Source organism: Oncorhynchus kisutch, linkage group LG7 (assembly GCF_002021735.2).
Source record: "Oncorhynchus kisutch isolate 150728-3 linkage group LG7, Okis_V2, whole genome shotgun sequence".
NCBI lineage: Eukaryota > Metazoa > Chordata > Actinopteri > Salmoniformes > Salmonidae > Oncorhynchus > Oncorhynchus kisutch.
This window is the reverse complement of record NC_034180.2, coordinates 5,544,809-5,564,808: the sequence shown is the minus strand read 5'-3', so window position 1 is coordinate 5,564,808 and position 20,000 is coordinate 5,544,809. Positions and strand designations below refer to the sequence as shown.

Below are 20,000 nucleotides of genomic sequence, written 5' to 3'. Positions count from 1 at the left end.
CTACACTGTTATACTTGTTGGTATCCAGATCAACTGTTACAGACAGCTAAGGCTGCAGCTCAGTGTGTGTGTGTGTGTGTGTGTGTGTGTGTGTGTGTGTGTGTGTGTGTGGGTATGCATGTGTGTTCAGCTAATAACCGCAGGCTACAGTCAATCCCATCACCCTGCTACCACCTCAGACTGGATTTGGTGTGCACCAACATCACATAGTGTAAACATCTCTAAAAGGAATATCTCGACTCAGATCACCACGCAGGAAGATTTTAGAGTCATGCCAAATGTCTCACCCACGTGTCCATATTTGGTTGGGGAGGGAAAAAGCTTTTCTACAGTATTTCTCCGGGGATATAAACCTTAACTAGATTTGCCTATTTATATTTGTCTGTTTATTCATTCTGCTTGACACAGGCGATGGCGACCGAGTGCTCCAGTGTCATCCCTCTGTGTGAGTTCCACGTGTAGCGCGTCAGAGTGACCTTGTCTAAACTGTTTTCTTCTGGTCCTTTGTGTTAATATAGAACCCGTCAGCGGTAACAACGACCCCCTACGTACTGGGTTCTGGGACCTGAAGAATTTAGAGTGTTGGTTTCATCCAGACACTGAGGACCACTGTCTCATTGTGCTCCAACTGAACACACTTGGCTAACCTTTATTTGGTCTTCTGCTTCCATTCTTTCTCCTCTGTGGAACAGCGAGCACACAATAGCGTGTTATCCCCAAGCCACATGACAGCCAAGTGTGTGTGTGTGTGTGCGTGCATCCCGCGTGTTATCCCAAGCCAAATAACAGCCAAGTGTGTGTGTGTGTGTGTAATCCAAAGTACTTTCCTCAGCAAGACTATTCTCTTGCAAGGATGACTCTTAGTGGACATGTCTGTTACCAGTTAGCTACTCTCTGTGACTTACTGCTTTGGTACGGCTTTGTGTTAGTGCTGGGTTCCTTTTACTGTGTTTTTCCTCACCACACACACACACACACACACCCCTGGTGAAGGCCCCTGGGGTATAGCTGTCCGACCCCTGCGTTCCTTTATAAAGAGTTAACCTCCTTCACCATCCGCCTCTCCTTGCATGAGCTCTGAGGCTTTATAGTTCTGCTCATAACAACCGGAACTAATTCAAATCAGGACCGGATCATTTGGGGACTGGCTGGGCCGGGGCACGATGACTGTTACTGTGTGCCTGTCTCTGTGTGTGTATGATAGAGTCTGTGAGTGTTTCTGTGTATTATGTGTGTGCCTGTGTCTGATTGCTTGCGTTTCTCAGTGTGTGTTTGTGTTACTGTGTGTATGTCTGTGTGCGTTTATGTCTGTGTGTGTGTTTATGTCTGTGTGTCTGTTTGTGTCTGTGTGTTTATATCTGTGTGTGTTTATGTCTGTGTGTGTCTGTGTGTGTTTATGTCTGTGTGTGTTTATGTCTGTGTGTGTCTATGTCTGTCTATGTCTGTGTGTGTCTATGTCTGTGTGTGTTTATGTCTGTGTGTGTCTATGTCTGTGTGTGTCTATGTCTGTGTGTGTCTGTGTGTTTATGTCTGTGTGTGTTTATGTCTGTGTGTGTTTATGTCTGTGTGTGTTTATGTCTGTGTGTGTTTATGTCTGTGTGTGTCTATGTCTGTGTGTGTCTGTGTGTTTATGTCTGTGTGTGTTTATGTCTGTGTGTGTTTATGTCTGTGTGTGTCTATGTCTGTGTGTGTCTGTGTGTTTATGTCTGTGTGTGTTTATGTCTGTGTGTGTTTATGTCTGTGTGTGTTTATGTCTGTGTGTGTCTGTGTGTTTATGTCTGTGTGTGTTTATGTCTGTGTGTGTCTATGTCTGTGTGTGTTTATGTCTGTGTGTGTTTATGTCTGTGTGTATTGATTGGCTGATGGTGCAGAACACATCCTTATTAAAGTAGTGCTTTAGACTGAAGGAGTGCCAGAGAAGAGGAGACAGAAGTTGGGCCAAGAGGAATCAAAGTATATCTGGCCGCACAGGAGAGCTGAGAGAGAGAGAGAGAGAGAGATAGGGAGATAGAGAGAGAGATAGAGAGAGAGATAGAGAACTCATTCGGAGCAGATAAAACATGTGTTTGGCCCCCTGTATCAGCTTTACTGAAGATGCTCTTCTGCACAGATTGGCCTGTGATACTGCCATAATGGTAAAGCCTGGGTTTTGATCTACGAATGAGTGTGCGTGTGTGAGCGCGTGTGAGACCCTCGTAACAACTCACACCTTGTCTGGCACAGCTAGAAAGACTATACATGGATTTAAATGCTCTCTCTCTTCACCAAGGCTTCTCCTCTTTCAAAGAAACAAAGAGCATCTGTGCAAACAGTTAGAAAATGGCTAGACCTTGTATTCACTGGGCTGTTAAAGGTGTGCTTTTATACTTCAAGTACTGAAGTTCGGCTCAGCTTTTTGTGAGGCCTCCCGTTCCAACTGAGTTGGCTGTTTGAGGTCCCAGTAAAGCCTGGGTGAAGCAGTGTGGGGTGTTATGGGGCATAAAAAACAGGTTGTTTGGATCCTGGATTCTGATTGGTTGTGGGACAAACAACTCCCGCAAAATACCATGACGTGTTAATGTCATAATTCCACTGTCCGCAGCCCAGGCAGGAAATTCATAAACGTCATCTCCCTCATTTACAGTACAGTACAGGAGAGTTGAACAGATGAGTTGAACAGGAGAGTTGAACAGATGAATTGAACAGGAGAGTTGAACAGGAGAGTTGAACAGGAAAGTTGTACAGGAGAGTTGAACAGATGAGTTGAACAGATGAGTTGAACAGGAGAGTTGAACAGATGAGTTGAACAGATGAGTTGAACAGATGAGTTGAACAGGAGAGTTGAACAGATGAGTTGAACAGATGAGGGTACTGAGTGGGTCTGTGGAGAGGGGTAGTGAGCTGGAAGTTGAGTGAACTGGACGAACCCTAGCTGACCGTGTTGTGAGGTGTGTGTACAGTGGGTGTTTGATGTACTGTAGGTATCCTTTCTCCTCTGTCACCTCACTTGAGTCTTAGGTACAACGGGTTTGTGGAAAAGTGTGTGTATTCAGTACAACTAGTCTGGGTTTCGGATTGTGTGTGTGTGCGTGCCTGTACGTATATGATGATGATAATGTGTGTATGATGATGATAATGTATATATGCTGATGATATTTATATGTGGTGATAATGTGTATATACGATGATAACGTGTATATATGATAACGTGTATATATGATGATAATCTATATATGATGGTGATAAAGTGTGCATGATGATGATAATAAGTGTATGATGATGACAATGTGTGTATGATGATGATGTGTGTATGATGATGATAATGTATATATGATGATGATAAAGTGTGCATGATGATGATAATGTGTGTATGATGATGATAATGTGTATGATGATGTGTATGAATGATGATGATAATGTATATATGACGATAATGTGTATACGAGGATGATCATGTGTGTATGATGATAATGTTTGTATGATGTGTGTATGATTATGATCATAAATGTACAATGATGGCGATGTGTGTATGATGATGATAATGTATATACATGATGATAATGTGTGTATGATGATAATGTGTGTATGATGATAATGTTTGTATGATGTGTGTATGATTATGATCATGCATGTACAATGATGATAATGTGTGTATGATGATAATGTGTGTATGATGATGATGTGTGTATGATTATGATCATGTGTGTACGATGATGATGATAATGTGTGTACGATGATGATAATGTGTGTATGATGATGATAATGGGTGTATGATGATAATGTGTGTATGATGATGATAATGTGTGCATGATGATGTGTATGTCTCACCTGTGTCTCAGGTATGATGGGCCCATCCTCTGGTGAGGACCTGAAGCAGGTAGAGAGGGGAGAGGCCACGATGACAGGACTGGGCCTGATGAAACCACTCAGGTCACAGCTGGGGATGTCATTCTCCTCCTGCAATACGATTCAATATGATTGAAGACGAGTCAATACAATTCAATACAAGTCAATACAATTCAATATGAGTAACACGATTCAATACAATTCAATACAGTTCAATATGATTCAATACAGTTCAATATGATTCAATATGATTAAATGAAATATAATGGAATTCAATAAGACTCAATACAATTACATTTAATGAAATATCTTTATCAACTATATTTCACCTTCTTCATGACCAGGGTGTCCATGACATAGAAGACGTTCCAGGGGATCCACACGGTGCGGTACTGTATCAGGAACGGAGCCCGCTCGAAACTCAGGGTCAGACTGGCCCCACCGTTGGTCAACAGGTCGAACCTGGAGAGATGGAGAGAGATGGAGAGAGGTGGAGAGAGATGGAGAGAGGTGGAGAGAGATGGAGAGAGGTGGAGCGAGATGGAGAGAGATGGAGAGAGATGGAGAGAGGTGGAGAGAGGTGGAGAGAGATGGAGAGAGGTGGAGAGAGGTGGAGAGAGGTGGAGAGAGATGGAGAGAGGTGGAGAGAGATGGAGAGAGGTGGAGAGAGATGGAGAGAGGTGGAGAGAGATGGAGAGAGATGGAGAGAGATGGAGAGAGATGAGGAGAGATGGGGTTAGAGATGGAGAGAGGTGGAGAGAGATGGAGAGAGGTGGAGAGAGATGGAGAGAGATGGAGAGAGATGAGGAGAGATGGGGTTAGAGGTGGTGAGAGAAACACACAGGCATGTACATTCACACAGAGAGACAGGCGGACAGACAGATGGACAGACACACACAGGCACACACACACCTCCCTTCAACCCACACACACAGACAGTAGAAAGGGCCTTTTGCGTGTTCACACATTTCCTCCGGGTTGTTCTTGGGCCCTGGAGACAGAGATCTCTGTATCTTTGGCACTGATGGAGGTAGAGTGAGGATGAAGGGTGATCAGACTGTCCTGTTCTAATTGTCTCTCCTGTCTAGTCTGTCCAACCTGAGGCTCTCTTTCTCTCTCCTTTCCTGCTATATCTCTCCCTCTTCCTCTCTACTACTTATCTCAGAACAAAACATGATTCTGTTCTTTCTCCTGTACTGAAAATAAGATGATGGGGCCAATTATTATTGGATGTGTGTGTGTGTGTGTGTGTGTGTGTGTGTGTGTGTGTGTGTGTGTGTGTGTGTGTGTGTGTGTGTGTGTGTGTGGTGAGAGAGAGCTTCGTTTGGCTAGCTGACTTTGTCTTTTAACATGTAGCAGGCCTATAGGGAGAACCATCCGAGTGGAAGAGAGAGAAGGTCCCCTAAGTCCTGTCCTATATTTTGTGTCTGGAGGGGGCTGGTGGGGTGAAGTGTGAAGACACACACGCAACACATACAGAAAATGCATAGATAAAAGAACACACTCATGGAGGCACAGACAAGCAGCGACACCAGCATTCAATCTGTTACGACCAGATATATTGTTATTTATAAACTGGGTGGTTCCAGCCCAGAATGCTGATTGGCTGACAGCAGTGGTATGTGAGACGGTATACCATAGGAGTTTGAGACCGTATACCTCGGGGTTTGTGGTATTTGGCCAATATACCACGACTAATGGCTGAATCCAGGCACTCCGTGATGCGTCGTCCTTAAGCACAGTCCTTAGGCGTGGACCCCCTTGGGCCTTACTGCTTAAATACACTAAATACACAAAAGTATGTGGACACCTGCTCCTCTTATTCCAAAATCATGGGCATGGAGTTGGTCCCCCCTTTGCTGCGATAACAGCCTCCACTCTTCTGGGAAGGCTTTCCACTAGATGTTGGAACATTGCTGCGGTTACTTGCTTCCATTCAGCCACAAGACCATTAGTGAGGTCGGGCACTGATGTTGGGCGATTAGGCTTGGCTCGCAGGCATTAGACGGAGTTGAGGTCAAGGCCAGTCAAGTTCTTCCTCACCGACCTCGACAAACCATTTCTGTATGGACCTCACTTTGTGCACGGGGGCATTGTCATGCTGAAACAGGAAGTTCCCCAAACTGTTGCCCCAAAGTTGGAAGCCCAGCATCGTCTAGATAGAAAGTCATTGTATGCTGTAGCGTTAAGATTTCCCTTCACTGGAACTAAGAGGCCTAACCTGAACCATGAAAAACAGCCCCATTATTCCTCCTCCACCAAACTTTACAGTTTGCATTATGCATTAGGGCAGGTAGCATTCTCCTGGCATCCGCCAAACCCAGAATCCCAGAATCGACTGCCAGATGGTGAAGCGCGATTCATCACTCCAGAGAACACGTTCCCACTGCTTTAGAGTCCAATGGCGGCGAGCTTTACACTGCTCCAGCTGACGCTCTGTATTGTGCATGGTGATCTTAGGCTTGTGTGCGGCTGCTCAGCCATGGAAACCCATTTCATGAAGCTCCCAACGAACAGTTCTTGTGCTGACGTTGCTTCCAGAGGCAGTTTGGATTTTTACGCGCTACGCGCCACAGCACTCGGTGGTCCCATTCTGTGAGCTTGTGTGGCCTACCACTTCGCGGCTGAGCCGTTGTTGCTCCAAGATGCGTCCACTTCACAATAACAGAGCTTACAGTTGACCGGGGCAGCTTTAGCAGGGCAGACATTTGCCAATCTGACTTGTTGGATAGGTGTCATCCTATGACGGTGCCACGTTGAAAGTCACTGAGCTCTTCAGTAAGGCCATTCTACTGCCCATGTTTGTCTACGGCAATTGCATGGCTGTGTGCTGAAGAGCTCAGTGACATGGCTGAAATAGCAGAATCCACTCATTTGACTTTTGGTAATGACAGTTCCATGGCAGTATATTCAGGCGATTTTAGCAGTGGCAATGGCAGTATATTTAGTCTATTGTAGCAGTGGCATGGCAGTATATTCAGTCTATTTTAGCAGTGGCATGGCAGTATATTCAGGCGATTTTAGCAGTGGCAATGGCAGTATATTCAGTCTATTGTAGCAGTGGCATGGCAGTATATTCAGTCGATTTTAGCAGTGGCATGGCAGTATATTCAGTCTATTTTAGCAGTGGCATGGCAGTATATTCAGTCGATTTTAGCAGTGGCATGGCAGTATATTCAGGCGATTTTAGCTGTGGCAATGGCAGGATATTCAGGCTATTGTAGCAGTGGCATGGCAGTATATTCAGTCGATTTTAGCAGTGGCATGGCAGTATATTCAGTCTATTTTAGCAGTGGCATGGCAGTATATTCAGTCGATTTTAGCAGTGGCATGGCAGTATATTCAGGCGATTTTAGCTGTGGCAATGGCAGGATATTCAGGCTATTGTAGCAGTGGCATGGCAGTATATTCAGTCGATTTTAGCAGTGGCATGGCAGTATATTCAGTCGATTTTAGCAGTGGCATGGCAGTATATTCAGTCGATTTTAGCAGTGGCATGGCAGTATATTCAGGCGATTTTAGCTGTGGCAATGGCAGGATATTCAGGCTATTGTAGCAGTGGCATGGCAGTATATTCAGTCGATTTTAGCAGTGGCATGGCAGTATATTCAGTCTATTTTAGCAGTGGCATGGCAGTATATTCAGTCGATTTTAGCAGTGGCATGGCAGTATATTCAGTCGATTTTAGCAGTGGCATGGCAGTATATTCAGTCGATTTTAGCAGTGGCATGGCAGTATATTCAGGCGATTTTAGTAGTGGCATGGCAGTATATTCAGTCAATTTTAGCAGTGGCATGGCAGTATATTCAGTTTAACAACATAAATTATTCAATTTTATTCCGTCTATAGTAACAGGGGCATGACATAGTGGCTGGATACATTGCAACCTGCAGTGTGGAACATCGTGCAACATCATGTATTCAATTTGCCACAGTGGTCGCCATCACACACCTATTGCAATCTAGCAGCTTAGCCTCGCCCTAGAGATTCAACCTATTACACTCCCAGCAATCACACAGAGCCTCCTCTCAATGAGGCAGGGAGCACCAAATATCACGGCTTGCACTTTTGCCCTTAACACCCCTGCTTTACAATCTAATTGGGCGCGGGTGGTGTAATAAAAGGTCCTGATGGGGCTGGGGCCTGGGAGTGATTGCGCCTCTGTCCCAAATGGCATCCTATTCCCTATCTACTGCTCTCTACTTTTCACCAGAGCCCTATGGGAAGCAAGTAGTGCACTATATAGCGAATAGGGTGCTATTTGGGACTCGGACTGCGTTTCCTATTTCCTGGTTGGTGTCGAGGAGGGTTGCAGGAACACTCGCTGTAATAACACCGGGGAACCGGGAGTGGGGGGCAGGGTGTAGTGGAGGTGTGTGTGTATGTGTGTTCTGTGCCCTGCGCTAGAATGACGCAGGCTAATTGATTCTGCCCTTGTAAATCCAATGCATTTTAAACAGCTCTCCAGTTCACATTTAAATGGCGCAGGGTTTTCATTTGGGGTGGGGGGGTGTTTGTGAGTGTGTGCTTTTTCATTGGGGGGAAGCTGCTGAGATTACATTTGCATGAGAGAGAGGATTTTGGGAGATTTACGAGACAGAGTCGTAGAGGGACAGGAGAAGAAGCGTGCTGCGGTTTCTCTTTTCTCTCTCTCACATACTCACCGATGCACGGAAAAACATTCACGCAAATATGCACACACAGACACACATAACGATTCAATCAACGAGTCCTGAAAACACAACATAAATCAAATACTGTATGAGGTGTCAGTGGTGAGGAAGACCAGAGTCAGTGGTGCGTGTGTGTGTGTACGTGGACCTACATGCCGTCCTTGCGCGTGACGGTGTATCCGTGGTCGGGGTAGTGGACGAAGGTAACATTGACTCCTATGAGGGGGGTTCCGTCTGCCGTCAGGACTTGGCCTCTGATGATGGACACCAGGCTGGGGAGAAACAACACGTAGAGATGATCTACTTAGAGACGTTGTTATTTTGTACACTGCAGCTATAGGACGCCGCGGAGACAGAGATATCCTGAGATACACATCACGCTAGAGGACCGACAGGAAATAACACACTAGACAACTTTCACTCAGCACATTCATAAACACCACAGTATGACACTGTGCAGTGCCACGTCAAATAACCAATTCCCTTTTCACATCACCGCTATGCATGCATCAAAACACACGTGATCCAAACCCCCCCCCCTCCCACACACACAAACACACATATTGTTATTCATGTGGGCTTACATCTCCCTGTTTAGCACACATAACACAGTGTGTTTAAGGGCTGCTGGGATGCCTGGGCCTTTCCCCTCTGAGGCTTATCAGCCTGATCGATACTAGGGGACTGAGTGAATAAATCACACACAGCACACACGCACCAACGGATGAACACATGCACACACACACAAATGCACACACACGCACGCACGGACACACACACACACACACACTTTGCCCACCATCACATACACAGGCCAGCAGCACGGCAAATTTATTCTGCGGCAAAAAAAATTAAAAAAAGAGGAGAAAAGTCAAGTTGTTTAGCCAGGCCCGGCTAGCGGTGGACCGTTTAGATTAGTTTTTAATCAATGGGTCTGGTCCTGTGGAGATAGCTACTCTGTGTGTGTGTGCAGGGGGAGGGTAGCTAGATTTACTTATAGCTCTCCTTCCCAGGTCATTACAGCTTTCACTGAGTGCTAATCAGTAGCGGAGCATTGAATCACCCTGTAGAGAGGGACAGAGACACACACACAACTTTTTCCTCCTCCAGCACTATCCTTTGCAACAGTCTGAGAGGATGCCAGACAGTACAGTTGATGTCCCCCCCTCCCTCTTCTATAGTGTAAACATGCCATAAATTACAAATTACCCAGCGTCCTCGCCTCATTAATACCTGTATGTGTGTGTGTGTGTGTGTGTGTGTGTGTGTGTGTGTGTGTGTGTGTGTGTGTGTGTGTGTGTGTGTGTGTGTGTGTGTGTGTGTGTGTGTGTGTGTGTGTGAGGGGGGGGGGGGGGGGGAGAATAGGGTCCTTAATGTAGCTGTAATTTATGCCTTCCATTTGCTTAGGGAGGTATCTGTCACCGTAAAACAATGCTGTGTTCCAAATGGCCCCCTATTCCATATATAGTGCACTACTTTTGACCAAAAGTGGTTCACTATATAGGAAATAGGGTGGCAGTTGGGATGCAGGCATACCCGATTGTCACTGTTCAGGTGTCTGAGTGTTTCTGAGAGCATAGACGCTGCAAGGGACTATCATCCCTCTGGTACTATCATTACTCTGGTACTATCATTACTCTGGTACTACCATTCCTCTGGTACTATCATTACTCTGGAACTAACATTACTCTGGTACTATCATTCCTCTGGTACTACCATTACTCTGGTATTAACATTACTCTGGTACTATCATTACTCTTGAACTAACATTACACTGGTACTAACATTACTCTGGTACTAACATTACTCTGGTACTATCATTCCTCTGGTACTAACATTACGCTGGTATTATCATTACTCTGGTACTAACATTACGTTGGTATTTTCATTCCTCTGGTACTATCATTCCTCTGGTACTATCATTCCTCTGGTACTATCATTCATCTGGTACTATAATTTCTCTGGTAGTATCATTACTCTGGTATTATCATTACTCTGGTACTAACATTACGCTGGTACTATCATTCCTCTGGTACTATCATTACTCTGGTACTAACATTCCTCTGGTATTATCATTACTCTGGTACTATCATTACTCTGGTACTATCATTACGCTGGTACTATCATTCCTCTGGTATTATCACTACTCTGGTACTATGATTCCTCTGGTATTATCATTACTCTGGTACTAACATTACGCTGGTACTATCATTCCTATGGTACTAACATTCCTCTGGTATTATCATTACTCTGGAACTATCATTCCTCTGGTACTATCATTACTCTGGTACTATCATTCCTCTGGTATTAGCATTACTCTGGTACTATCATTACTCTGGTACAAACATTCCTCTGGTACAATCATTACGCTGGTACTATCGTTACTCTGGTACTATCATTACTCTGGTGCTATCATTAGTCTGGTACTAGCATTATGCTGATACTATCATTACTCTGATACTATCATTACTCTGGTGCTATCATTATGCTGATACTATCATTACTCTGGCACTATCATTACTCTGGTATTATTATTACTCTGGTGCTATCATTTGTCTGGTACTAGCATTATGCTGATACTATCATTACTCTGGTGCTATCATTAGTCTGGTACTAGCATTATGATGATATTATCATTACTCGGGTATTATCATTACTCGGGTATTATCATTACTCTGGTGCTATCATTACTTGGGTACTATCATTACTCGGGTATTATCATTACTCTGGTACATGACGAAATAACACCTTTAGTTAACCCATAACCTTTCCCCTCCCACTGGCACACATCTCTCTCTCTCCCTCGCATAATAAGAATGACAAAGGTTGCTGTAGGCAACAGGCAGCGCCTCAGTAACTGACGGGTGATATTTCCTTTTTTACATGGTTGCATGTCATGGAATGTGGCTTGGAGTTAGAAAGTGCCACTGTCACTGTCACCTCTGTGACCTTTTTCTCTAAATTATATTTGTACATGTTGTACTGGCATTGATTGTTACGTCCATGTCTGCTGTCAGAATTGAGGATGTTGTCTTTTACCCTGAGTTTTTAAACACTGGGCTGGACACCACAGTCCAGGATGTCCTCCATGTAGTTCTTATCAGACAGATTAGTCTCTAGCCGCCAGCTGGCCTCTCACCAAAGTCATTCAAGGATACCGCTTCAGCTCGCCCCCGGGGCTCCACAGCTGTGACCCGGCACCTGGGATTTGAACCCTCAACCCTGCTAACCCCAGTCAGAGGACCAATTAACCGGGCCCTTGACCACGAGACCACAACATCACTACACAGAACAGGGCCATAAGGGGAGTCGACAGAGCCAAGACCAACTAGTCCCCGAGCGTTAATCCGCTTGAAATCTGTGTGCAATATAAAAACACTGAGGGAAGGACCTAACACAAGAGAGAGGTTGGGGGTCGGTCTTCCTACTTAATATACTGCACCTTTAAGCTCCATCGCTCGTCTCCCTCTTCTAGAGTTTGCTGAAGCGTGGCAAAGAAGTGGTCTTATCTAAATTCAGATGTGTGTGTGTGTGTGAGCCACCACATAAAGTAGTGAAGGGTTCGTGGCCACATGCCTAATTTGGCCCGTCACGATCCATAAAGAGGAATAATAACATTCTTCACAGTGTATTCAGACTCCTCATTCCCAGTAACTATATAACCTGTATAAGGGAGCCAATGGATTGCATTTAAACAAACTCTGAAATGAAAATGTTCTGCCATTGTACTGTTAAACTATTATGGCAGACAAAGGAAAATAAAGCTCTAGTGTAGGAAGTTGAGACACACAAAGGGGTCCGACATGTTTTTATCCAATAACCTTGGCAGAAAGCCTTGGTAGTGCCTGCTTTTAAAGCAGTGAGACTATTTCAATTGGAGGTTTGGAGAAGTCAATAATAATGTAGGTGTAAACAGGTGTTTGCTCTTCCTGTCCTTGTTGTGCTGCAGACAGTCACTTACAGGATGTCTGCTCTGCGCCGCAATGCAAAAAATCACAGACTACAGATGTAGGGTCTTAATTTGATCACCATGTTGCAGGATAACTTTACTGCAATACAGGAAATGTAGAACTAGTAGTGTGTTTGAGGTTTAAAAAGGATTCTGAAGTTTGCAATTTCCACTTTGAAATTTCAGACTTGATTTTCCTTTACAAAAAATGTATCGACCCCTACAAAAATGTCCATTAATTGTATATTCACATTTCCTGTTGATGCAGGATTGTTTTCCTGCTGTATCAAACTGGCTCAAATGAAGATCCTACATCTGTACTTTTTTGAGTATGTCTCTTTTGAATGAATTGCCACCCTGAATAATATCTCTATTCCAGTCTCTCGCTCGAGTGTCATTTCCTGCTAAACGACGAGCTCTCTATCTCTGTTGACGGAGAGTGGCATGTCAATACACACAGACGGAGGAGGAGAAGAAGAGATGGATGAGGAGGAGGAGAGGCAGAGCGGGTCTGCGAGAGCCTTGTTTGTTCACATGTTGATGCTGAGGAGCTGTTGTTTGGTTGGGGATTACTGTGGATCCTGTGTGTGTGTGTGTGTTTTGGATGGCTGGCTGGCTGGCAGAGGCTAAAGGAAATGTTCAGGCACATGCTCTGTGTTAGCACTACTGGCTAAACAAAGCCCCCGGATAGGTGGGTCTAACACGGGACAGATGTGAACTTGACTCTCTCCCTTTATCTCCATATATCTATCTTTCTTTTGCTCTCCATCCCTCTCTCTTTCTCACTCCATATTTCTGTGTCTCTCTCTCTCTCTCTCTCTCTCTCTCTCCCCATGTCTCTGTCTTTCTCCATTTCTTTTTCTATCTCCCTCTCTCTCCATCTCTCTCGCTCTCTCTTTCTCTCTCTCTCCATCTCTCGGTCTTTCTCCATCTCTCTCTGTCCACCTCTCTCTCTCTCTCCTTATTTGTTGGTTCCGTCCTCTCATCTCTCCACACTTCTTCCTGCTTTATCAGATGATCAGACTGTTCTGTTCTCCCCAGCGAGCACCGTGTTTAGCATCTCTATTTAGCTCTGTTATCGCGGTGTGTTTTCTAAACATAAGCTAATCTCTACCGGCTGGTTAGTCCTGCTCTTATTGAAATCGATTTAGTTCTAGATCAACTGTGATTGTGAACAATCACAAACATGCACGGTACTCTGGACTGAATTAAAGCAACGTTCAAGTTTAAACAGTCGTAAGACCTTTGAGAATGACCACAACTGAAGCTGGTCATGGTATATGACTCATGTTGTTGTCCAGTATGGAGAAACAAACTTTCATGGTTATAGACAACATTGTTATAGATCACACTGTATCCACCTGGCTGGATGTTACCAAGGCAACCCCCCCCCACACACACCAATTGCCATGGTATGGTCTTGTACTCTGGACATGCGTTGGTAGCACCCAACTCGCTAACGACCATCAGGTCGCTAATGGCCTGGTACTCAGATCTCTATTGTCCCTCAAACCAAACGCAATCGAGAAATCACGTCAAACACTTATCATCAAAACAGTACAGTGATTTTAAAACTCAGAAGTTCAACAGCAGGTTGAAACTGAGTGGAAAACGTGGTCGTTGTGGATGTTGTTTCAAAGCCTTACACAATGAACTGGACAGAGATTTCTAAGGTGATTCATTCAAAACAACCATACGCATATTAGAGCTGAAGCACATTCAAAGGCCTATGAGCCCAAGCCCTTGTGCTGTTATACAATACATAGCCTACCGCATATTAAACATGGCAGAAAAACATCAAACTAAACTGATTATAATCAGATGTCTTTGCTACATAATTGGTCTAGCCTATACTCCAAAATTAAACAACGTCTAGTAAATCGCCTTTCAGTGTGGACTGTATTATTATGCATATTGGATGGACTGGTTACCTTATGCTACGCTCCAAACGTTCTATCCGTGAGTCTGGGAGAGAACGTATAGGCCTAGGCCATGCTGTTGGTTCACTGATTGTGCAGGGCAGCTTACAGTTAGCCTACAAGTATAGTGAATTTGTATTTGATTTTGAATAGCCTAGTTATTGGGCCTTTTTTTTAATTTTCATAATTAATAGGCTGACATTACATTTAGATACGGAACCATGCATATCCATGTCCTCCTCTCTCCCCTTCATACCTTTCTCAGCGCAACAGTTTAATGAAATATGTTTCGTTGTGAAAACATGTTACTATCGATGTTCAAGAACAGATTTCACTTGGTTTCCCAAATGAAGCACTGGGTAGCTGCAGGAACAGGGTTGGAGATGGCATACAGAGTTTGGGCGGAATATCAGCTGTTGCTCAGCAAGAGTCTGCATGCTCCTCAAACAGTTGTTGATGCCTGGGGTGAAATAACCGGAGTAGCATGGTTGAAGTAACTAACCATCAGAAAAGCGGTCTCCATTGAATTATTAAAGTGTGAATGGGATGCATTTTTTCCCCCTGCCCCCGTTCCTGCCCCTTTGATAATGGGCCATTTTAAATCACAACAAATTTGACACATTAGTAAAGACAAAATTCAATTGAGAATAGTCTGGTGGGTGAATATGATTACTTGATGAAATCAGTCTTTTGCATGACAATAACCATCTGATGTCATGACCGCCACAGCCCTCCGCACGCACGCACACACACACACACACACACACACACACACACACACACACACACACACACACACACACACACACACACACACACACACACACACACACACACACACACCACACACACACACACACACACACACACACACACACACTAACCTGTTCAAATAAAGGTGAAATGAGAATGCTCACCTCTTGTTGAAGGGGTTGTCCCCGGTGATGACGTGGCTGCCCTCTGGTCCAACCAGGAAGCGGATGCGTTGGTAGAAGGAGCGTGCGGCATGCTGGGGCATCAGGCTGGACGGGCTCTGACTGATGATGTCAGAGGGGTCCGGGGAGCCGCGGCAGTACGGCTGGGTCTGACAGGATGTCTGGAGGCAACAGTCTGGGTCCATACAGTCAACCAGGCCGTCTGAGAGAGATAGAGCGTTACGAAGAGGCAAACAAGAGGAGTAAGGAATGCGATCCAGATCAGATTCTCTCTGATAACTCTAAAGGAACCATATACAGTGAACTCACTAACAAAATACTTTTAACCAAGTTAAAAACAAATCTACCTCCAGTGGCTCTTTTTGTCAAGGTGGTCAAAGGTTTGTTTTGTTATAAGTGGCTGTATTCGGTTGGGCTTTCAGAATGGGATTGGCCGTGTTCCTGTGAGAGTGAATAGCAGGCCCAGTTGTTCGAAGTTATTAGTCGACCTCTAACCCCTGGCTGTGGTGACAAACGGCCTGGTTCCTCCATCCTGACTGGTGCCTTGGATGGGATAACTGTAGGCTAAATATACTGTTGGAGTCTCACCGTTAGATAGGTTAGTGAGGGAGGGAGAGAAAGAGACAGAGCAAGAGAGAGGGAGCAAAGAGAGCGAGAGAAAGCGAGAGGGAGAGTGCGAGAGCGAGCGAGCGAGAAGGAGAGAGTGCGAGACAGAGAGTGGAAGATAAAGAAAGCGTGTGAAAGAAAGTGTGAGTGAGTGAGAAAGAAGGAAAGTGGAGAGGGACAGAGAGAAAGAGAGAGAAATAAAGGAGAAAGAGTTCTCTCTACTACTTCCTGCCTGCCGGCTGTTTTCCGAAGGCCTTTGTGTGGGAATGAGATTTGCTCCGTCTCCCACAGGTGACGTCCACAGGAAAGGGGGAGAGGAGGAGAGGAGAAGAGGGGGAGAGGAGGAGAGGGAAAAGAGCAGTGAAAGAAAGGAGGGAGGTAGGACGTGGAGCTCATGAAAGGCTGATATTCGTTTTTGTTAGGTTATTAAAAGCTCGGTGTACATCTGGCAACCAGCTACCACCGGGCGGGGGGGGGGGGGGGGGGGGGGGGGGGGGTGATAAAAACCTTGCCGCCGCGATTGATGCAACCCTATCTCGTCACTCCTCCACCCCTCCCTCATCCCCCTCTTCCAAAACTAATCAGGACGTGACTTGTTCCTTCTTCTATTTCTTTATTTAACAGGCCTCTATAGCGGTGACGCCACCGCCTTTCCTGGTGGAGCTTTAAAGAGTGGAGAGATCCACATATAATGTGGTTGTGGGTTCATCCCAGCAAGGATCACACACAATACACACAGTTCCAATGTATGAACTCCCTGTACTGGAAGTGACTTCTAATGAAAATGTCTGGCATATAACGTAATGTAACCCAGAGCCAAAGACAAATGTCCATTTTGTGAAAACATAATGGACAATAAAGTTCTCTTCGACATGTCTCACCTCCTTCGTTATCCTTGCCGTCGGTGCAGAGGGTCTCCATGGCGACGTCGCATCCCGCCCCACGCCACCCGGACTGGCAGACGCAGTGCCAACCGTTCTGGTCCAGGGTACAGCGACCATTGTTGTTACACAGGCCTGGGCAGCCCTCTGTAGCAGACCAGAGCATGGAGAGTTAATACAGACCCACACACATAGGAGGGTTATGTGTGGATAGGGAAGGGGGAGTGTGTGTGGCTGATGGTGCATGTGTGTGTGTGTGTTTGTGTGTGTGTGTGTGTGTGTGTGTGTGTGTGTGTGTGTGTGTGTGTGTGTGTGTGTGTGTGTGTGTGCATGCATAGGTGAGAATAAGGGAGGGAGAGTGAGTGAGTGCACTTGTGTATCCCATATCAACATCGTGGTGTGTCTGTATGTAGGTGCTTCTCTGTGATTCAGGATTGTGTGTGAACACATGCGTGACTGTGTCCTCCTTTTTTGAGGAGATCCCCCCCCCCCCCCCCCCCCTCTCAGTTTTTCGATGAGAACAAACAAATGAACAATCAACATAAACAGATTCAGATTAACAGGTAGATAACCAACCAAAATGAAAAGGTTTCTGGTGAACTTAACATATAACCCGACAGTGTGACATCAGACGGTTAGACAGGCCTGTGAAATGCACAGATGCTGTAATTTCACATGAACGATAGAAGCCTCGTGAAGAACCATTCGTTAACCTCGTTAACCGTTGAAGAATTTGAAAGAAAATATGAATTTGGCCTTAATTAAATCAAGTAAGAGAGGATGTCAGAAATACAACTGTTGGACATGGAAATTGAGTAGAGAGCAAAAGGAATCAAAATGCACCATACATTACAAAAGAAGAAGCCAAAATATAACGTGTCATTAATTTCAGGGAGATTTGAAAACGACAATGTCCCAAAATAGCCCAAATTAAACAGAATCAGAAGTCAAAGAACCCAAAACGAAAGCTCTAAATCGTTTTTCCTCTGCCTTCCTCAGTTTTTGACAGTAGTAGCTATTGGCACATCCATGTGAAGCTACAATATAATAGGGACACAAAGTATAGGGAGGGCTCTGGCTTGAGTCCCTGCCTCCACAGCTATACTTTATGCCTCGGTCACATTCCTTTACACAGAATAATAACAAACAAGAGAATAATACAATTGTAATAATATAGAAGCAAAGCCCAGGAGGAAGTGAAAGCAGCCCAGCGACTAGGCTAGACAGTAAGGAGGTCATACAGGCCGCGGATGCATGGAAACAGGACCAACAAGGATTTTCCAACAAAACGGAAGAACCAGGTGTGAAGGGTGGTCAGTGGTGTGTAGGTTGCGTGTGTGTGTGTGTAGGTGTGTGTGTGTGTGTAGGTGTGTGTGTGTGTGTATGTGTGTGTGTGTGTGTGTGTGTGTGTGTGTGTGTGTGTAGGTATGTGTGTTTGTGTGTGTTTGAGTTTTGGGAATTCCAAACAAAATGGCAGACAGTGTGTTTGTGTATGTGTGTACAGTATGCGTGTGTTTGTGTGTGTGTGTGTGTGTGTGAGTGTGTGTTGGAAACAGGTTTTAAGACAGACAAGAATGGAGATAACCAGAAAAAGGACCACAAAAAACAGTGAGAGACTGGTACAAAGACACGTTTACGCCGTGCTTCAAGACAAGAGAGAGAGAGACAGAGACAGAGACAGAGAGACAGAGAGAGAGAGAGAGAGAGAGGAGAGAGAGAGAGAGAGGAGAGAGAGAGAGGAGAGAGAGAGAGAGAGAGAGAGAGAGAGGAGAGAGAGAGAGAGAGAGAGAGAGAGAGAGAGAGAGAGAGAGAGGGGAGAGAGAGAGAGAGAGAGAGAGAGAGGAGAGAGAGAGAGAGAGGAGAGAGAGAGAGAGAGAGAGAGTGGGTAAAACAGGAGAGCAGAGAGTGATTGTTCATGACAATCTCCCTGGGGCTTTTGTATGAATTACCTTTAAATCCTGCGATTAGGGGGGGCCAAGGAAAAGGAGAAAAATTTGGGAAAGAAAAATGAACAAAAAAAACTCAGTACTTCAGTCTCTGTGAAGGGGGTTGCAGACCGACTGACAAACACATAAAGGAAAGAGAGAGAGAGAGAGAGACAGAGAGAGAGAGACAGAGAGAGAGACAGAGAGAGAGACAGAGAGAGAGAGAGAGAGAGAGAGAGAGAGAGAGAGAGAGAGAGGAAGGGAGAGGAGGGAGGAGGCAGGATTCCGTGGACATACTGTTGGAAGACAGTGGGATACAGAGAAGGAAAGACAGAGCGCGAGAGAGAGACTGATACGGAGAGATCACCCTGTGTGCGGTGGAGATAGTTCTGTTGGAAGGTCGAAGGTTAAAGAAGTAGTCCATATCTCTTAAAGGTCTCCAAAAGGCATTGATGGTGCTAGTAAAACACCATCAATTTATTAACAAATAAACATATATTCACGTTGTTTGGACATTTTAAGGTGCCTTTCTTCACTGTCAATTTGGGGAAAGCAAAAAAACGAACAAAAGAAATCACTGACACGTGTACCAAAAGCATTGAGGCAAAGCATCCGGGATAACATCTCTGCGTTAAGAACAAAATGCCTAGTCAGCTGCTTGAGCTTAGATGACGTTATTTCAATGTTATTCTATCGGGCCGCTGGAACGTTTGTGGCCTCGCCCGGTGCCCAACGCGGGGGCGTTCGAGAGCAGTGGTTGGTGGGTTATGTGGGCAAAAAAAACACCCCCAGTTCTACCATGCCTGGTAGTTACCGAAGATCCTCCCATGCTCCAAGAGAGAGGACATGATATTGGATTTACCCCACAGTATCAAGACATGAAGACATGAGAAAACACATAGTCACAGTGACAACAATAGAAGCCTGAATCAATGAATCAATTACATCAATGAATCAGAATCAGAGATTCAAAAAAAGAGATGAAAAGAAAGAGAGAGAAGAGGGTTACTGGGAATCTTATGGCCGGTCACATGTACCACACAGCACGATGGGGGGGGGGGGGGGGGGCAGAAGAAAGAGAGAGAAGAGGGTTACTGGGAATCTTATGGCCGGTCACATGTACCACACAGCACGATGGGGGGGGGGGGGGGCAGAAGAAAGAGAGACCACAGTACCTTTGACTCTAATATCCGGATTGTGAGCTTGAAAGAGAAAAAAGGAGAGAGAGAAAAAGGGGGGGGGAGCGAGCGGTTAAGGAGAGGAGAAAAAAAACAGGGCAGACTATTT

General features: G+C 45.1%; 1 protein-coding gene across 1 annotated transcript in view; it reads right to left on the bottom strand.

Annotated features, from left to right (window-relative positions):
• Positions 1–20,000, bottom strand: part of LOC109900466 (teneurin-3) — a 383,528-nt gene that overhangs the window by 51,014 nt on the left and 312,514 nt on the right. The window contains exons 14-20 of the mRNA XM_031828225.1: positions 19,889–19,915; positions 18,738–18,746; positions 16,789–16,935; positions 15,284–15,503; positions 8,651–8,770; positions 4,155–4,287; positions 3,808–3,936 (exon numbers count right to left, since the gene is read on the bottom strand). Coding sequence (XP_031684085.1) covers positions 3,808–3,936; positions 4,155–4,287; positions 8,651–8,770; positions 15,284–15,503; positions 16,789–16,935; positions 18,738–18,746; positions 19,889–19,915 — 785 coding nt within the window. The remainder of the gene's footprint in view (positions 1–3,807; positions 3,937–4,154; positions 4,288–8,650; positions 8,771–15,283; positions 15,504–16,788; positions 16,936–18,737; positions 18,747–19,888; positions 19,916–20,000) is intronic.